The 20,338-nt window shown below is 44.7% G+C and overlaps 1 protein-coding gene across 1 annotated transcript; it reads right to left on the bottom strand.

Annotated features, from left to right (window-relative positions):
- Positions 1 to 207: 207 nt before the first annotated feature.
- On the bottom strand, positions 208 to 16,241 carry NICOL1 (NELL2 interacting cell ontogeny regulator 1). Its single transcript, XM_083502213.1, is given in 5 exon segments — positions 208 to 3,546; positions 7,661 to 7,749; positions 13,207 to 13,353; positions 16,149 to 16,158; positions 16,162 to 16,241. Coding segments are annotated over 5 exon segments (372 nt in total). The 5' UTR covers positions 16,216 to 16,241; the 3' UTR covers positions 208 to 3,474.
- Between the last annotated feature and the right edge of the window lie 4,097 nt (positions 16,242 to 20,338).

The raw sequence follows: 20,338 nt of genomic DNA on the forward strand, positions 1-20,338 counted from the left end.
GCTAAACATGCCCAGCTCCCTTAGCCGTTCCTCTTAAGGCATCGTTTCCAGGCCTTTGACCATTTTGGTTGCCCTCCTCTGGACACGTTCCAGTTTGTCAGTGTCCTTCTTGAACTGTGGTGCCCAGAACTGGACACATAGGGAAAGGTGAATAAGATTTAACAGGCATTAGTGAAACCCAGTGAAATAAGACTCGTTATGTGAATGTAGGGTTTGGAAGTTACATTTTATTGAAAGTGAACAGACCAAACAAGAAGGGAGTTGCATTATATACAACAGACGTGTTCACATGCAAGGAAATACATGAAATCGATGGACAGGCCAGTTGTCCCAAGAGCCCAACAGCCAAGCCCGGGGCTGGCAAAGCTGATTTTCGCAGGAATCGTGGAGAACTTTTGTCATGCAGCAGATCTGCCCTACCTGCCCCACTCCTGACGTCACGTAGGACATCAGGTGTGGGGCGGGTGGTTCAGGAATACAGCCTCATGAGCCCAAACTGGGGCAGCTGCATCCAAAGAACTTTCTGATGGAATTTAGATTTGAAAGGATGATACGTAGCAAAACGAAAGGAGGGGGAAACCATCAAAATAAGTACAAAGCTTGTGAGGAAAGTGTCTGGAGTATATTGACTATCCTAGACTGACAATATGGGAGAGGATAAGCAATAGAAGGCGAGACTCGGAAGAGAGCGCTGTATAACACTAACTCGCCTACTTGAAGGTTGAAGTTGGGCCCAGACCAGAATTTACAATTGCAGTATCTGCTGTATGACAGCAGCATGTCGGAGCGGACTGATGTAAAGCAAGGCGATTTAAACGAACAAATCACCGTATTTTTTCGCTCCGTAAGACACACCTGACCATAAGACGCACCTAGTTTTTAGAGGAGGAAAACAAGAAAAAAAATATTCTAAATGAAACAGTGGATGTATGATTTTTGTGGTTCATGCTGAGGATCCATGTGGATCCATGCTTTGTAACTACGTTTTTGCACCATTGCGGCCCCACGCAACAGTGGGTGCATGATTTTTTTGGGTGCAGGCTGTAGCCATGGACATGCTATGCGATCTGATGGTGAATTTGGGGTGGCCCAATGTAAAAATCCTGAGGATCCATGGGCTTTTACCTCCCCTCTCCCAGGCAGCCTCCGCTAGCATCCCTTATCTCTCTCCCGATCCCACGATCAGCTGTTTCCTTTCAACATTCTCTTCCCTCTTGTTTGCCTTAGTGCCTTTTCCTTAGCTGGAGAAGTTTTTTGCTCCTCTTCTTCTAATTTCTCTCCTTATTACTTTAGTCTTCTTGTTTCCCCCCTTTGCAAGTTTGCTGTCTTTACCTCCCCCCTCCCAGGCAGCCTCCTTTATCTCTAGCGTCCCTTATCTCTCCCCCGATTGGCAAACGATCAGCGGCTTTGTTTCAACACCCACTTCCCTCTTAAAAAAAAAAAAAAGCATGATCTGCTTTTCGCCCCCGGGCAATTCGGCTCCAGGGACCACACACTTGCCCCATAAGACGCTCAGACATTTCCCCTTACTTTTTAGGAAGAAAAAAGTGTGTCTTATGGAGCAAAAAATACGGTAATAATTTAAATCAGCTATAAGACTCCAGGAGGTGCTCTCAGGGGCTAGTCTCTCATCCTAGGAGGTACCTGCCAACACAGCCAGGGTTGAAGAGGTGGCACAGTCCCAACAAGCCAAGGTCAAGTACAGTGTATCGATCTAGGTCTAAACATAATCCAGAAACAGGATCAGGCAATTGCAAGGTCATTATCACAGGGAACTCAGGCAATATACGTCACAGCAAGGTGCTGAGGACAGAACTATGAGCTAGAGACCTGGGTCGCTTCTAGCAAGACTCGAGAGGAAGACATTATATACTCCAGAAATTGTGTGAGTTTCTTGTAGAAACAAAAAATTATAATCAATGAATAATAATAATAATAATGGATTTTAAGAAGTATTAGCTCTCCATTTCTGGAGGGCTGGTGTTCTTTCATTTTGGAAACTCAAACTGGGAAGTAATGTTTGAAAATAAGCGATACGCAACTAGTGATAGAACATCAGGTCAGTCACACTCTTTAAGTCCATCTGTGTAAATCTGTGGAAGTTAACCAACAAAGTGATTAGGAGACTATACGACACCAGGATGGCAGAGTACACCATATATCCAGGCACACAAATATTAGCAACAACGTGGTTACAAGGGGACTTCCATACATCTGTGATGAGACGGTGGAGATGGTCTTCCAGAGCAGGCTTTCCCAAACTTGGGTCTCCACCTGTTGTGGGACTACAACTCCCATCATCCCTAGCTAGCAGGGGACCAGTGGTCAGGGATGATGGTAACTGTAGTCCAAAAACAGTTGGAGACCCAAGTTTGGGAAACTGCCTAGAGCCTAGAGGACCATCCCCAATAACTTCTGAAAGGCTGTAGGCTGCTCAAGTCCTGAAGACCCACCAGTTGTTTTAACATTCACTTTCTTGTGATTCTTGAGGATTCTCCAAATACCCTCAAGCCAAGAACTACTGTTTTAGGATTTTTAGTTTCTACAGCTGTTCTTGCTAGCAAGTAGGACCCTAAAGACTTTCAACAGAATATCAATGGTTACTGAAGTGGCAAATATTATTTTTTCATTGACAAATCTGACTCATCACTGTTGGGTTACATTTCTTTATATTAGTGCAGTCATAAAGGATCTGGGGTTTTTGGGTTTTTTCTCTCTTCTGCGCCACTATGACAGTAACACCTTCCCTGGGAGGAGCAGCAGATATTTGGTGCAATGTAGTGACTCAGAGCATCAATTCCTTATTTTATTATTATGATTATTATTTATTGAATTGATATACTACCCTATACCTGGAGGTCCCAGGGTGGTTCACAGAACAAAAAAAGTTCAAACTTGTTGGAATCAATTAATCATGTGAGTTTTACTATTTTGATCAATTAATCTATCTATAATTTGCTCATGAGTATGAACAATATTTTTGAAGCAACCAGCATTTTTGAAGCCACCATGTTAGACGACATAGTCCCCATCTTGCATGTGAGAGGGGAGAAAAGACTTTCCTAAAACATTAGAGGGAAATATGTGTGTGTGTGTGTGTTAGGGGAAGAAATCCCAGGAATAATGATGTGCTCTGTGTTTTGCTTTTCGTGTGGGGGGAAATGTAGTTAAAAAACCCCAGAGCTTCCCCAAATAAGATTTTAATATTTTTGCAATAAATTAGAACCGCGCCCCTTCCAGCTTTTCCCTTTCTTTGGAAAATATCTTAGAGCTCATGATGACATCAACACAGGTGAAGACAAAGAATTACACAAGCATTCAGACAGGAGAGACACATCAATATCACACCCAAATCATCCACCTAGTTGCGTAAGTGCCCTGAAGCAGTATTTTATTTCCTAAATCTGTCTGCATTAACAGCAGCATCTTAAAAGCTGTTGACGAACCAGCAGCTGCTAGGTGGGTCTCCAGTATTCAGTTCAGTGCATTTGCAGTTAAACAGTCACACAGAGTTCTCTTCTCCACTTTAAAAAGCAAGGTCTCCGTCTGTAGGAATAGAAAGGGGGGGGAGAGAGAGGAATAAACATTGGGGGGCAAACTTAGCATAAACCGATTGCATCACAATCTCCTGCATTTTGTCACAAACAAGGAAGACCCCCTGGCCAGCTGGACATATAAAGGGCCTCATCAAACCTAAATCCAGCCCTGGTGATGTCCCTGTCTGAGAAGACTCCCTGGAAAAGACCCTGATGTTGGGAAAGATGGAGGGCACAAGGAGAAGGGGACGACAGAGGACGAGATGGCTGGACAGTGTTCTCGAAGGTACCAGCATGAGTTTGACCGAACTGTGGGAGGCAGTGGAAGACAGGAGTGCCTGGCGTGCTCTGGTCCAGGGGGTCACAAAGAGTCGGACACGACTAAACGACTAAACAACAACAACAGGGAGTTGCACACTGAATCACCCAATCTAGTCCAGACAGACTCTTAACGAGAAGGAATCAGCTAGCAGCAAGTACCGAACCAGACAGTAGGACGGTCCTTGTGGATTTAGAGACCAAAATAATTCTGAACAGAACTGTGGCATTTTCCTTACAGTCCAATCCTTTCGTTTCTGTAAACTCAAAAGATGACATTTTCATTGAGCTTTCATCTTGGTGTCTTGGCCCTTTTTCAGTTTGCTGAATGAGAGATCTGCCCCTGCACACAAACTCCGTTCATTTTCAGTTGTGGGGAGGGCATTATTTCAGGGTTTTGCTACAGGGGAAGAAGATCAAGTTGATGGGTCTCCTGCTGGCTCCAGGTGTGGTTGCAGAGGAGCTTTCAGCCCTGAAAGCAACTGCATTGCAGCAGAAACCTATTCAAATCTACTCAGAAATAATCCCCAAAATCTGTGTCGGAATGCAGCTCTCCTCAAATGCGCTGTGATGCTAACAGGATGTGTCTGCTTCTGGGTCTCTACCTGTCTTCTAAGCACTTGCCCAATTATTTAACCAAGATGAAGCTGAATTGAAGGGCACAGTAAGGTTACTGCAACGATGGAGGCTTGGCCTGACACAAGGATAAGGCAGATCTCTCTCTTTCCCACTAAATGTGCTCCTTTGAAATGCAGGCAAGGTGAAGTCCTCAAGTTACCATCTCAGTGGCATAACAGAAGCAGTGAATCTTGACTCAGCATCCCTTTAGCTATCATGTAAATGAGCTCCAAGAATGTGTCAGCAATTTTGTTGCAGTAGTTAAAATTGAGGCAAGCACGCTTGTCTTGTTTGCCCATCTCGCGGACAGCCAACGCAAAGCACATCTAGGGTGGTGTTCAGTGAAGTTTCACACAGAGTGGACTGTCTGAAATGAATGGATGTGACTGCTAGGTCCACTAATATCAATCCTCTGAGTAAACCTTAGTTGGATGCAACCAATAAAATAAAATAAAATGCCACCTTTGCTACCTTAAATAAGGTTCTGCTGTGAACTAAACTGAATTATGACATGGGCACAAAGTTCATCGGATAAGCTGTGTGTATAGTTTCTTTCTTTAAACATTTGTGTAATTTAAGGCCCAGATCTTTATTTTAGATGACTGTACTTTTATCCTCCTAATACAGTGGTGCCTCGCAAGACGAAAATAATCCATTCTGTGAGTCTCTTCGTCTAGCGGTTTTTTTCGTCTTGCGAAGCAACCCTATTAGCGGCTTAGCGCTATTAGCGGTTTAGCGGCTATTAAAGGCTTAGTGGCTTAGCGGCTAAAAGGCTATTAGTGGCTTAGTGGCTTAGAAAAAAGGGGGGAAGCGAAAAAAATTGCAAGACTCGCAAGATGTTTTCGTCTTGCGAAGCAAGCCCATAGGGAAATTCGTCTTGCGAAGCGCATCGAAAAACGGAAAACCCTTTCGTCTAGTGGGTTTTTCATCTTGCGAGGCATTCGTCTTGCGGGGCACCACTGTATTCAACCTATTGATAGAGATTGTGAAAAAGGAACCATTTAAGAAGGCTCAGGAACATAGGAGCCAATTCCTAGGGACTGAGATCCCTTTGGCCCCATTAAAAATTTTTTTTGAGAGGGCCAGACCGCTCCCAAAGTTAATGAGCACTGCCATTCAAATTGTGATCAGTTATGCGGGGGCAGGGCTTACGCAACACTTTCCCAATATTTTATTAAAGTTGGCACCCTTGACCAGGAAACAATGTCCATTTCCTTCATCTTTCCAGTAACCTGTGGTTATTTTCCAGGGAGAGCCACAACTCTGGTTAAAATTCAAATTCTACAAAATACTGCATATGCAAATGCTAGGCGATTTTATGTCCCTGGGCCCAGACCTTTTGAGAACCTTGTAGTGTCCCTGCAAGGAACAGCATTTACGGAGAGATATCACTTGATTTAAGTGAAAGGAGACGCCATGAAAGGCGTTTGTTTTGAACTCTCGATAGCATCCTGTGTTGCAGATGAAAACCTTCTCGGTTAGTGTGCAAAGGAAGTGGGAATAGATCAGGATTGCTCTCTAGGAGAGAAAAAGGGAGGTGGTGCGTTGACTGAAGCTTCTTTCATTTACTGCAGGCATAGCCAAACTTGGCCCTCCAGATGTTTTGGGACTACAACTCCCATCATCCCTAGCTAACAGGACCAGTGGTCAGGGATGATGGGAGTTGTAGTCCCAAAACATCTGGAGGGCCGAGTTTGCCTATGCCTGATTTCCTGGCTCTACACTAATGGCCAGGGTTTTCACGGCTAATTTTTTAAAAAAGAAAATCCTCTCTTAGGACACTTTAGTCGGGACCAGAAAAAAGGGCCAAAGTGGCTTGGAGCAGTGGTTGAAATGAGGAACTGATTTCCTCTTCCCTCACAAAATAAAGTTGCTATCTGCCCTGGAATTCCTGTTCTTTAACTCTGGTGACCAAAAAGGTACTTTGCACATGTGCTGGCAATATTCTAAATTATTAGTGCATGTATTCCAGATCTCAGCTTAGCAGCACATTCTGGGTCTCATCCAGTCAACAAATTAAATTCCCAGGGTCCTGATCTTAGGGATGGAAAAGAGTGAAAATCCAGCTGAAAAGATCTAACCAGCAGCATTTGTGGGAGCTGAAATGTGGGATCTGTGGTAATCCACTCAGCCAATGGAGGGTGTGTTTGCAGCCTCTGCTGTTGCCAGGCAAACTTTGAATCCAGTTAACAACTATAGTAACCATTGCTGTTCTGCTTAATTGAATATGTACTTGAAAGCAGCTTGGGGACCAATACTGAAATCAGAGAGTTAGACGAAACCCCCATTCTGTGAGAACTACTTATTGTTTTCAGAGCAATGTGTTGGTGCTATATGGACATTTTATATCTGTTTAATTCTTACGGCGTCTGGTTGTAGAACGTTTGGGATTCTATTTTTTGTGCAGCAGCCAAAGCTATCAAATAATAATTCTCAGCATCCTCGGCAAGCCATGCCCCCTAGGTTCTTTCAGGAAAGTCACGTCAGGTTAAATTATTTGGAAACTGGCTTCAAAACAGGCTGCATGCAGATTGTTGATGAGTTCATACTTTCTCCCTGCTCAGGTTTCACAAAGGGCTTCCTCAGCTTCTGCCTTCTCTGAATATTAAACAGCTGAACCGAAGCACATAGTTTAAGAAAAAGTCATGCTTGCCTGAAGGTGCAGAACATGAACACGCATAATAAATAAATAAGCCAATAATCCCCCAACACAGGTTTTCTTTTTGGCTGGGGTGGGTACCGTAAGTCTTGAGGAACACACTGGAACTCACTAAGAATTTTTCCTTTTCTGATACTGCAAGCCTCCTCACTTGCATGTTAGATGACTTTGTTCCACATTCAATTCCAAACGCTTTAAATTCCAAACCAGTCTTTAAAACATTTTGCTTTTTCTGGAGCTGGCGTTGTGTGCCGGTTTGCAAACTATTCAAACCTTTTGGACGGTTCACTGATTTCTGGGCATGGGCAAGAGTTCACACACAATGGGGCAAGAGAACCTAAAGAGAGCAAGAAATGGGCACCAACAGGGGTAGAGACAAACAATTAACGTGGGAACAGAGAGAGAGAGAGAGAGAGATAAAGAGGACAGGGGGAAAGATCACCCCCCCCACACACACAATTGCTCTCTTTTGGAAGAGCGTTAAAAGAAACAAAAACGCGTTGTGCCCATATTAAGGAACAAGCCTTACCCGTGAGTCTAAGTTGTATGCCGTTTTCTTTAAATCTTGCAAAGCCCTCTGCATGAACTCAAAAGCATGGCAGTCAACACATGGGCGACCTAAGGGTGGAGAAATGTTGGCAGACAAGCACGAAATATTATTGGAAAGGAAAACAACGGGAGAAGAGCCTGCTGGGCCAAACCAAAGCTCAAGCATAATCCATCCTGTTCGTCTCACAGAGACCAACCAGATGCCTTTGAAAAGTCCACCCGCAGGACCAAAGCACAACATCACTCGCCCTACTTGTGTTGCCTGGCAAATGGCTCTCTGAGACGCATCACTTCTGACAGTGCAGGTAAAGGTAAAGGGACTCCTAACCATTAGGTCCAGTCGTGACCAACTCTGGGGTTGCAGTGCTCATCTCGCTTTATTGGCCAAGGGAGCCGGTGTACAGCTTCCGGGTCATGTGGCCAGCATGACTAAGCCGCTTCTGGCGAACCAGAGCAGCGCATGGAAACGCCGTTTACCTTCACGCCGGAGCAGTACCTATTTATCTACTTGCACTGATGTGCTTTCGAACTGCTAGGTTGGCAGGAGCAGGGACCGAGCAACAGGAGCTGACCCCGTTGTGGGGATTCGAACCGCCAACCTTCTGATCGGCAAGTCCTAGGCTCTGTGGTTTAACCAACAGCGCCACCCGCGTCCCCAGTGCAGGTAGAATATAGCAATTCTGGCTACCATACCCTCCAACATTTTTCTGATAAAAATAGGGATGTCCTAGTCAACAACAACAACAACAACAATAATAATAATACCCCTCATCTGACTGGGTTGCCCCAGTCACTCTGGGTAGATTCCAACATATATAAAAACATAATAAAACATTAAACATTTAAAAAGCTTCCCTATATAGGGCTGCCTTCAGATGTCTGGGGGGTCGGGTAACTCCAAAGCCTCCAACGAAAATAGGGATGTCCTAAGGAAAAGCGGAGGACGCAGGTGGCGCTGTGGTCTAAACCACTGAGCCTCTTGGGCTTGCCGATCAGAAGGTCGGCGGTTCGAATCCCCGCGACGGGGTGAGCTCCCATTGCTCGGTCCCTGCTCCTGCCAACCTAGCAGTTCGAAAGCACGTCAAAGTGCAAGTAGATAAATAGGTACTGCTCCGGCGGGAAGGTAAACAGCGTTTCTGTGCACTGCTCTGGTTTTGCTAGAAGCGGCTTAGTCATGCTGGCCACATGACCCAGAAAAACAGTCTGCGGACAAACGCCGGCTCCCTTGGCCAGTAAAGCGAGATGAGCGCCGCAACCCCAGTGTCGTCTGCGACTGGACTTAACTGTCAGGGCTCCTTTACCTTTAACTTTTTAAGGAAAAGCGGGGCATTCTGGGACCAGATCAGAAACTGGTATGGCTTCTGTAAAACCGGGACTGTCCCTGTAAAATAGGGTCTGGGCTAGTAGGCTTGGTAGCGTTATTCTCAGCGAATTTGTCTAAACCTCCTTTAAGCCATCCAAGTTTGTGTCTGATTTAAAGCCATCTAAAACTGGCAGCAGATTCCGTTGTTTTAATTATGCACTGAAGAAGTACCTCCTGAGTCTTCCAACATTCACAGGATGACTTCACAGAATGACTTCCTAGTATTTGGACAGATGGAGAAAAGCACTCTATATACCCAGTTTCTCTCTATTGATGACTTCACTGGTTTGACAAAAACAGCTTTCCACAACTTGCCTGCCTTACAGATGTTCTGAACTACCTCTCCCATTCACCCCAACCATCAGAACTGGCAGGGGTCCAGGCTGGGGAACAACTGTTTTAGTCAAATAACCAAAGCACACACAGAAATATGTAGTGTATCAATACAGGGCAATCTGCCTAAGACAGCATGAGTCCGATAGCTTTTCCATACTCATTACAATTTCAGCTTTTGTTTTTGAGTCCCTGTGACACAGCAAAAAATTGCACAATGCCCAGGAATGTCAGCAAAGGACTCAGCATGAACTATCCTGACATAGCAATTTTGTCACTGGGTCATGACTTCGCACAAAATAACATCGAGGTTCCGCTCAGATTTGGGAAGGAGTCCCTGACTCACAAACTGAGAAACAGCACGTGCCTCAAATGCCCAATTAAATTTTTTACCTCTAGCTGAATTGAAAAATATAAACAGTCTACCCAAATATCAAAACCAAACTTGAGCATGCAAACTAAATGAGGACAGTACCAGCAAAAGTTAGAAAATTGGGAGTTTTTAGCAACTGAATTTGTTGGCTGCAGTCTGGAGAATGACACCAGCACAGAGCTGGGAAGAGATAAATATGATCAAAACCCAAAGCTGCAAAATTCTCACGTGCAGAGCAACAGGGCAAGTTTATACCTCTTTACAAAAAAACCTTTAATATTTAAAGCAAATATTAACTGTAAAATATATTCAGAGCTATGCTTCACGGTTTTAGGATAAACTTCCAATAACAGTGCAAATGAAGTGTTTTGGGCAGTACTTTCACTCAATTTCCTTCCACGGTGATGATTTCCAACACCTCCCACACAGACTCTCCCCTCCACCCTCATTTTTGCTACCATTAGGATGTTCCTAATGGTGCTGGAGGAGACTCTTTAGAGTCCCATGGACTGCAAGAAGATCAAACCTCTCCATTCTGAAGGAAATCAGCCCAGAGTGCTCACTGGAAGGACAGATCCTGAAGCTGAGGCTCCAATACTTTGGCTACCTCATGAGAAGAGAAGACTCCCTGGAAAAGACCCTGATGCTGGGAAAGATGGAGGGCACAAGGAGAAGGGGGCGACAGAGGATGAGATGGTTGGACAGTTTTCTCAAAGCTACCAGCATGAGTTTGACCAAACTACGGGAGGCAGTGGAAGACAGGAGTGCCTGGCGTGCTCTGGTCCATGGGGTCACAAAGAGTCGGACACGATTCAAGCACACCTCTGGTCTCCAGCAACTCGTATTCTCCAGCTATGGAGGCAGAGCCTAGCCATTATGGCGAAGTAGCCTTCAATAGCCCTCTCCTCCATGTGAATTTGTCTAATCCTTTTTAAAAGACATCTAGATTAGTGGTCATTAGTACCTTCTGTGGGAGCAAGTTCCATCATTTAACTGCACTCTGCATGAAAAGAAACTTTGTTTTATCTGCCCTGAACCTTTCAACGTGAAGCTTCTCCCGAAGGAGTCTCAAAGCGGTTAACATTCTCCTTTCCCTTCCTCCCCCACAACAAACACTCTGTGAGGTGAGTGGGGCTGAGAGACTTCAGAGAAGTGTGACTAGCCCAAGGTCACCCAGCAGCTGCACGTGGAGGAGCGGAGACGCGAACCCAATTCCCCAGATTATGAGTCCACCACTCTTAACCACTACACCACACTGGCTCGTTGGATGTCTAAGAGTTCTAGAGTTATGAGAGAGGAGGCAGGAGGGGGGCTTTCTCTCACACTCCCCTTTCTCCATGCCTTGCGTGGAGAACTTCATAAACTTCTATCGTGTTTCTGACACGCCTTTCCTCTAAACTAAAAAGTCCCAAACGCTGCAACCTTGCCCTGTAGCAAAGTCACACCATCTCCCTAGATCTATGCTGTAAGCCACCCAGAGTGGCTGGGGAAACCCAGCCAGATGGGAAGTGTGTAAATAATAAAATTATTATTGTTGTTGTTATCTTGCTGGTTGCATTTGCCATTTTATTGCCTGTTCACTCAGTCTGGAGAGGTCCTTTCAGAGCTCTTCGCAATCTCGTTTTTGTTTCAATAACTCTGAACACATTCGCAACCTTGGTCATCTCACTGCTCGGTCCCAACTCCAGATCATTTATGAATACGTTAAAATAGCAGAGGTCTAAACACAAATCCTTGTGAGGGACTCCACTTTATTCTTTATTCCATCTGGATAACTGTCCCTTTATTGCTACCCTTTGCTTCCTTCAACTTAGCCAGTTCCTGATCCACTGGAGGACCGGACCTCTCCTCTTATTAGCTGGAACCAGGGTTCTGCCTATCTGAAATTCAGCAGTTTGCTTGGTATCAGTCCTCCCCTCCCTGTAGTAACTGCACAGATAAGAATTAACGAGCAGTTGATAGATTTATAGTCCTTTTATTACGGCATCATGTTGCAAGCACAAGCACACAGCTCTCCGCAAGGAAAGGAGGGCAGTTGGCTAGTCTAATCCTCCTTCCGGCTTCCGCAAGATTTTGGGCGCCAAACGGAAGTTCCTCGCTCCCTCTGATGCCTTTGCTCTTTGATACGTTCAGACTTCCGAGTCCGTGGTGAGGGGGGGTCCCCTACGCTCTCAAGTGACGTCTCAACTAGCTGCCCCCTCCCTCCTGGTTCTGTTGTCATTATCTCATAACTGGGTAACTCCTTCCTACGCTGTTCATCTCCTCTCTTTCTCTCTCTCTCTGCTTCTGAACATGCTGTGGACAAGGGGGGCAACTCTTCCTCCTCCAGCTCTCCATCGGAAAGAAGCTGGTCTGCCATAGAATGCATTCCCCAGTCCTCATCTTCAGACCATTCCGACACTTGGGAAGGATAGCAGAACACCTCAGCATTTCATGCCAATAGATGGGAAACAAAGACAAGCAGGAGAACAGTGGAGTCTTGCGCTGAAACACATGGAAAGCCTATAAGGATGTGCGGTGGGTTTGATCATGATTTGTAGCTTATGCAAATCGCTTTTCTGACAAAACTCAGACTATGGATGATGTTATCACATCACATGGGAGTGTGGCACCATAGATATTTTTCTACTACAGAAGAATACGAATCAATTGAAATAGTTGAGATAACTTGAGATATATATGCATGTCTGCAGTGCTTTTTTTTTTTCTAAAAAAAATGTTTAGAGGGTACTCTCATTTTCCTACTCATATTGAAATACTTCCCCTCAATGAGGCCAAACTTAGATTGACAAAATGTTTAGGGGTATGCGTACCTCTGCGTTCCCCCCAGAAAAAAAGCACTGCATGTGTGTGTCTGTGTAATATAATTTGCACCGACAGAAACAACCTCCAGTTCTGAGGGCCTTCTGGCGGTTCCCTCCCTGTGAGAAGTGCGGTTACAGGGAACCAGGCAGAGGGCCTTCTCGGTGGTGGCGCCCGCCCTGTGGAACGCCCTCCCACCAGATGTCAAGGAAATAAACAACTATCTGACTTTTAGAAGACATCTGAAGGCAGCCCTGTTTAGGGAAGCTTTTTAATGTGTAATGTTTTATTATGTTTTTATATATATTGGAAGCTGCCCAGAGTGGCTGGGGCAACCCCATCATATGGGCAGGGTAGAAACAAACAAACAAACAAACAATTATTATTACTATTATTATGGCTTATTGGCTTATCCAGTGTTCACAAATTTGTTTGCATACTGATACTTCTTCTGAAGGATTTGGGCAGCAACAGAATCAATTAGGAGCTGCATGCAAACATCTGTACCATAGACACACACACAAGGAACATACATATAGGAATCATAACTGAGTGGATATTCAAGCAAGGAACTGCAGCCAGTGGAAAACTGTGATTTGTGTGAAATGAGCCTTGGGGTATCGGCATGAGAGACTAGATAGAACGCAGTACATACTTTCAGCAGGGATTGTTGTTCCTGATTCTTCTTCGGCTGCAGCTGGCTTGGTAGAAAAAAGCCCAACTACAAGCATTAAAGGCACTAAAACGATCACTTTGCTTATGCAGGGCTTCACCATTTCGCTAGTGGCGTCTTCCTCCTTCACTAGGGAAAAAAGGAATTCAGAGACAAAGTGGCATTTTGAAGTAGTACATTATTTGGATGGCCATACTGGTAAGCAAACCCAAGTTTTTATCTACTGAATATCCAGAGCAGCATCAGGAACACATCAAAATCCCCAGCTAATTCCAAACATCTAAATCAGCCCCCTCTCTAGTCACATCCATGAAACTGAAACAATTTAACGCGGGTTAAAGGGACGCGGGTGGCGCTGTGGGTTAAACCACAGAGCCTAGGACTTGCCGATCAGAAGGTCGGTGGTTCGAATCCCTGCGACGGGGTGAGCTCCCGTTGCTCGGTCCCTGCTCCTGCCAACCTAGCAGTTCGAAAGCACATCAAAGTGCAAGTAGATAAATAGGTACCGCTCCGGTGGGAAGGTAAACGGTGTTTCCGTGCACTGCTCTGGTTCGCCAGAAGCGGCTTAGTCATGCTGGCCACAGAGCCTAGGACTTGCCGATCAGAGGGTCGGCGGTTTGAATCCCCACGATGGGGTGAGCTCCCGTTGCTCGGTCCCTGCTCCTGCCAACCTAGCAGTTCGAAAGCATGTCAAAGTGCAAGTAGATAAATAGGTACCACTCCGGCGGGAAGGTAAACGGCGTTTCCGTGCGCTGCTCTGGTTCGCCAGAAGCGGCTTAATCATGCTGGCCACATGACCCGGAAGCTGTACGCCGGCTCCCTCAGCCAATAAAGCGAGATGAGCGCCGCAACCCCAGAGTCGGCAACGACTGGACCTAATGGTCAGGGGTCCCTTTACCTTTACTAGTCATATCCATGAAACTGAAACAATTTAATAACTGACACAGGGCCAAGCAAATATCATATGGTTTCTTAGCCAAAATACAATACTACGATTTTGTCTAGCCCTATACTATCTGCTACTTTGTCTACGGTTGCATGGATGTGCCTGAAGATGTAGGTCAATATAAATCTCTTAAGGGTTTGTTAGTAAAGGTAAAGGGACCCCTGACCATTAGGTCCAGTCGTGACCAACTCTGGGGTTGCGGCGCTCATCTCGCTTTATTGGCCGAGGGAGCCAGTGTACAGCTTCTGGGTCATGTGGCCAGCATGACTAAGCTGCTTCTGGCGTACCAGAGCAGCACACGGAAACGCCGTTTACCTTCCTGCCGGAGTGGTACCTATTTATCTACTTGCACTTTGACGTGCTTTCGAACTGCTAGGTGGGCAGGAGCAGGGACCGAGCAACGGGAGCTCACCCCATCGTGGGGATTCGAACTGCCAACGTTCTGATCAACAAGTCCTAGGCTCTGTGGTTTAACCCACAGCGCCACCTGCGTCCCGTAAGGGTTTGTTACAGGTGGCCAAATTATTACCTGAGAAGCTGTGAAATTTCAAGTCTTACAAACTTCACTGTGCAATTTCATTTATTTTTAATTGAACTGTTAGATTTCACAGGTACAAGTATCACACAGCTGAAAATGTGTTTCAGCATTGCACAAACGTTTCATGACACCAAAACATCAGGTGGGCTTGAGGATAATAATCTCTGCTGCAAACTACCCTAACTTTTTTTTAGCCAGCAGAGTGCCACCTACATCCATGGAAATCTGCGTGTTCAGTATTTGCTTTCAACATTTTAGAAAGGAATTGTGACAGACACATGATGTAGCAAAACACCACTGTGGCAACTCACCCAAACTCTAAACGTCTTGACACCTGACATACTTGAGCAATTATTCATTTACAAACCCAGAATATCAACAGCGTGCTACTATTTAGTTATTTCTTAACACACTATTAACCCCTCCCCTTTCCTCATAAAAAGCTCAAGGTGGCAAACGACAAAATCAAACCACAGTTTTAAAGTTACAAAAACATTATACATGAAGTTCTTGTGGTAGGTGAAGTGGCATTGTTTACTGCGACAGCTGCTCATTTTAAAATGTCACAAACTTTCAAAGGTTGTTAGAATGTTCTTCAGGCACAAATGGTCAAAGCAAAACGATGGAACGTCTTGCCATGGGGGGGGGGGTGTCTTATGTTCAAAAGCCATGAAGAAGTGCTGTGAGGGAAGGCAGCGTCTATACATGATGATGTTATATAAGAATGCTCATTTGACATGCACAGAGGGCAACGCTGGAATTTCCCCCATTTTATATCGAGAGCAAAGATGCATTTAAACAACTGCAAAGGCAGTTCTTCCAGTATGTGGCTTCTGAACCACAGCTGCTGCATGAAAACACACGACCCGTCAGTGGTACGGCTACCTGCAAAAGCCCTAAGAATACCAATTTTGCAATTCCGAATAAAATTGCTTAACACAAACATATTACTTCGCATAGTTTTCGTTCTTTAAATAATATTGACTGAAAACCTGAGTGCATTTTAAAACCAGCCGTTTGCCAATATATTAAATTTAAATCCTCGCTATAATTCTCTGCAAAGGCAGGGGTTTCTCCTACCCGTATATGTTAGGAATGACGATCACTGCCTAGAAGTGACTTGAGCTTCATGGAAGTCTTTGTTGTCTGGAATGGTGAAAAAGCCTTCTCACTGCACCCGTAAAACAAACATTGTCTCCGTTTTTCCAAAGAAGCTCTCAGCCCCAGCAGGCCGGCTTATCACAAGAGCTCCGGCAAGGAAAGATGGCAAGAAGAAATCACCTGTTCCCTGCCAGTTACCTTGCCGTTTATTTTTTGCACAGCCAGCGATAGCTATTCAGGGACAAATTATAGCATACGATGAGCCAGTGCACGACATCTTTTCGGTTTTATAAAACAGGGGGGGAAACCCCTTTGCAGCAAATCATAAAATAGAAGTACCTGGTGTGTATCACTTGCCTTTTGTGATGGTCTCTTTGAATGGCTGCAGCAAACTGCTAGTGAGCATCTCTGAGCATGTGCACTGGCTCTCTTTATCCTTCCCTGAAAGGGGAGAGGATTCTACCATGGCAACGCCGCTGCAGAGCACTCTACTCAAGGAGAGCCTTCAAGAACAATGGGCTCGGGATTGCTGCTTTATTATGAATGGTATCACTTTAAAGAGGGAAGCAAAACCCCAGTGGAAAAAGTCAACCAAGACTTGCCTTAGTTTTAATCCCAAAGCCGCAATACTGTAATATCTCTACCAGGACTATCTAAAATATGGCAGAATCATGAACATTCCCCCCCCCCCCAAGTTCTCCAGAACTCTTTATCAGGCAAGATGCTGAACCTCATCACCCCCCACCCAAGGACGAGAGAGAAAATAGGGGGAGGGATTTTATCCCTCAGTTTGCTGCTTTTGAGATGGAGCGTCCAAGAGGTAATGAGTCACAACTGGAACGGAGGAATAAATTCAGTTTAGCTATCTTTTCTTGCCACCAGCCTCTTAACCAATCAAATCCAATATTCAGAATGCTTTTTTTTACACAATTACACCCCCAACCTCTGGATGTGATGGATGAAAGAGTCAGCAATTGTATATATATATATAAAAAGCATTACAAATTGCAAGAGAACCCTCTGGATTTCATGAAGTCTCCACATTGGACATCTGATCCTGGCCCCAAAGCGTATATGTTGCTTCCCATACATCTACAGAGGCAGAAATATACCATATTTTTCCACCTATAAGACGCCCCATGTATAAGACGCCCCCTATTTTTGGGAACTCAGATTTAAGAAAACAGGGGGAGATACAAGGGTAGAAAGTTTTATGCTAATACACATGGTCAAACAATGGATCCAATTGTGTGTGTGGTGTTGTTGTTGTTTTTTTTTTAAAAAGGCTTTATTTAATTTACTTGCCTTTTGCCATAATGAATCAAAGCAGGTTACAGTACAGTCTTTCCCCCACTTATGTGAGCATTAAGTGAAAATCACGTAAATAGGGAGCACGCTCAAAACATCCTCTCTGTTGGTCTTTCTCCAATCCAGACAAAAAATACTGTACTGTATCCAATACTGTACTGTAGTGGCTAGGCAGGGAGGCTGAGTAGTCTAAACAAAGCCCCAGGGCTCCTCCAGTATCTTTGGGACTTCCTCTGCCCTCACTGACATCCTCTTTGGGTTTTGGGGAGGGTCTCCTCGTGAGCTACGAGGACTTTCCAGTTCTCTCCTGCCATTTCCAGGTTTGAATTGAATTTTAAATTTATTTCCCAGCACTGCGCATATGCGCAGTCACACGCAAGTCTGTCACATATAAGTTGGGGGGGCACGCGCATGGCGTCATGTACAGTTGCAGAAACAAGTGACACTGTTCCAAATGTAGAGTTCCGTCAGGATATGAAGAAGAAGATGAAGGAGAAGAAGAGGAGTTTGGATTTGATATCCCGCTTTATCACTACCCAAAGGAGTCTCAAAGTGGCTAACATTCTCCTTTCCCTTCCTCCCCCACAACAAACACTCTGTGAGGTGAGTGGGGCTGAGAGACTTCAGAGAAGTGGGACTGGCCCAAGGTCACCCAGCAGCTGCATGTGGAGGAGCGGGGAAGCGAACCCTGTTCACCAGATTATGAGTCCACCGCTCTTAACCACTACACCACACTGGCTCCCAAGAGTGGCTTAGAGAGTGGAAAGCTCTCTTGAGGTAGGTAAATGGTGTATGTAGTGTGTGAAATTAATTAATCACCTGTTATTTGACTGAGGCATTGGAGAACCGGATAAGGTAGGCCAGAAGCATTTCTTATGCCAGTTTCCTCTTTTCCAGGATAAACATACCCAGCACCCTCAACCGCTCTTATAAGGCTTGGTTTCCAGGCCCTTGATCATCTTACTCATCCTCCTCTGCACATGTTCCAGCTTGTCAACATCCTTCCTAAATTGTGGTACCCAGATCTGGACACAATATTCCAGGTGTGGTCAGCCCAAGGCAGAATAGAGCGGTACTATTATTTCCTTGATCTGGACACTATGCTTGATGCAACCTAGAATAGCATTCACCTTTTTTGCTGCATCCCCCTGTTGACTCATAATAAGCTTGTGGTCCACCAAGACCCCTAAATCCTTTTCACATGCACAGTTCGTACAGCCAGGTGTCCCCCATCCTATACAGTGGTGCCCCGCAAGACGAATGCCTCGCAAGACGCAAAACCCGCTAGACGAAAGGGTTTTCCGTTTTTGAGCTGCTTCGCAAGACAATTTTCCCTATGGGCTTGCTTTGCAAGACGAAAACGTCTTGCAGTGTTCCGATTTTTTTTCACTCCCCCCCCCTTTGCTAAGCCGCTAATAGCCTTTTAGCCGCTAATCCGCTAAGCCTTTAATAGCCGCTAATAGCCTTTTAGCCGCTAATCCGCTAAGCCTTTAATAGCCGCTAAACCGCTAATAGCGCTAATCCGCTAATAGGGTTCCGCTAGACGAAGAGGCTCGTGGAACGGATTAATTTCGTCTTGCGAGGCACCACTGTATTGTGCATCTGGTTCTTCCTGCCTAAGTGCAAAACCTTACATTTGTCCCCTTTGAAATTCATTTTGTTAGCTTGCGCCCAGTTCTCCAGTCTGGTAAGGTCATTCCATGCTCCAGGTCATGGATTTCTTCACAAGTGTACACATCTTTTATGTATAATGCTCCTCCTTGCCAATTCCTGTTTGGTCTGTTCCTTTTGAACAGGTTATACCCCCCTAATTCCTACATTCCAGTCATTAGTCATTCCACCAAATTTCAGTAATGCCTACAGGTCATATTTGCCATCCTGTATTAAAAGCTCCAGTTAATCTTGCTTGTTTCCCATACTTGACAATATGTTTTAGACTGTTATTATTTTCCAGAACAGACCTTTCCAGAAGTGTTTTGACCTTGAGTAAGTCTCAACCAAGAGACTGGCTATTGTAGATAGAATCCAGAAGGGACCTCAACTAATTAGAAATGTTAATTTCCCCCTTGGAATCCACTTTTGAGAACAGAGCATTTTAGAGCTAGTTATTGGACCAAACACTCACCCGCTTCCTTAAGAAATGCCTTTATTAAAAGCTGTGTTTCCAAGTGATGCCCACTGAAGATGGCTGCTACAAGGTCCCATACGCAGACAGACGTTGTATTTGTGGTCAACCTCAGGTGGAAGATACAACTCATTATCTGTTAGTCTGCCGCTTATATAGAGACCCAAGAGATTGTTGTTGTTTTTTTGCATTTCCCTGACACAAATGGTTCAGTTTCTTTTGAGTGACATTAATAGCTTTGTAACACAGAGAGTAGCCCTCTGTGAACTGCCTGCAAAAAAAAGCAACAAAAAGGAGTTATATAAAATCCCTGTAAATTCTTGTGGCGATTCAGAGGTTTAATATCAAATCAAGCTGGATTTGCGTTTCTAGGTGTGTCTGCTTTCTCTCTCTGGATTTTAAAAGGGCAAAATATTACAATCGGAGATGTCCGAGATGCACAAGGGAAACTGTGTTTTAATGCCCAGGAACTTCGCAAAGCCTTTTCTATATTATGAAATTTTATATTACGGATGCGTTATGTCCTGTATTATTTTATTAATACTGTTGCTTAGTAAGTAAATTTACTTCTTTTTTATTTTTACTAATACTGCTTTAAAAACAAGTTTGCCATGGCCTCTTAGGACCTGAACTTTGCAACCTGGCTACCAACTTGGATGGCTTTAAAAGAAAATTAGCCCTCTCCTATGCTCTGCCTCTACATCTGGAGGCTACCATGTTTCAGAGTCCCTGTTAAGTTGTGGGTGAACATATCAGACGACACAGCGATTCTTCAAACAGCTCTTGCTTATTCACAGGCCAGAACAGAACTGAACTGAAGGGTTCAGCCAGCCTGCTTATATAGAGCTCCACTAGAACGCAACAGTAACCATTTTCTGTAACTATCCAATTACTGAATGTCACTTTCAATCCCTTATTTGCATATGTGGACCTGAGTGAAAACTATCTACAGTATCCCCCTGCTGGCCCAGGGTGAGAACTTCAGTACATAACACTTTGCATACATAAATATAATACATACATAAATATAATTATCAGTGCTTTTTTTCTGGGGGTTCTCAGGGGACATGCAATACCAGCACCTTCCCCCCCCCCC

The sequence above is a fragment of the Podarcis liolepis genome, assembly GCF_965112155.1.
Source record: "Podarcis liolepis genome assembly, chromosome: 5".
Lineage (NCBI taxonomy): Eukaryota > Metazoa > Chordata > Lepidosauria > Squamata > Lacertidae > Podarcis > Podarcis liolepis.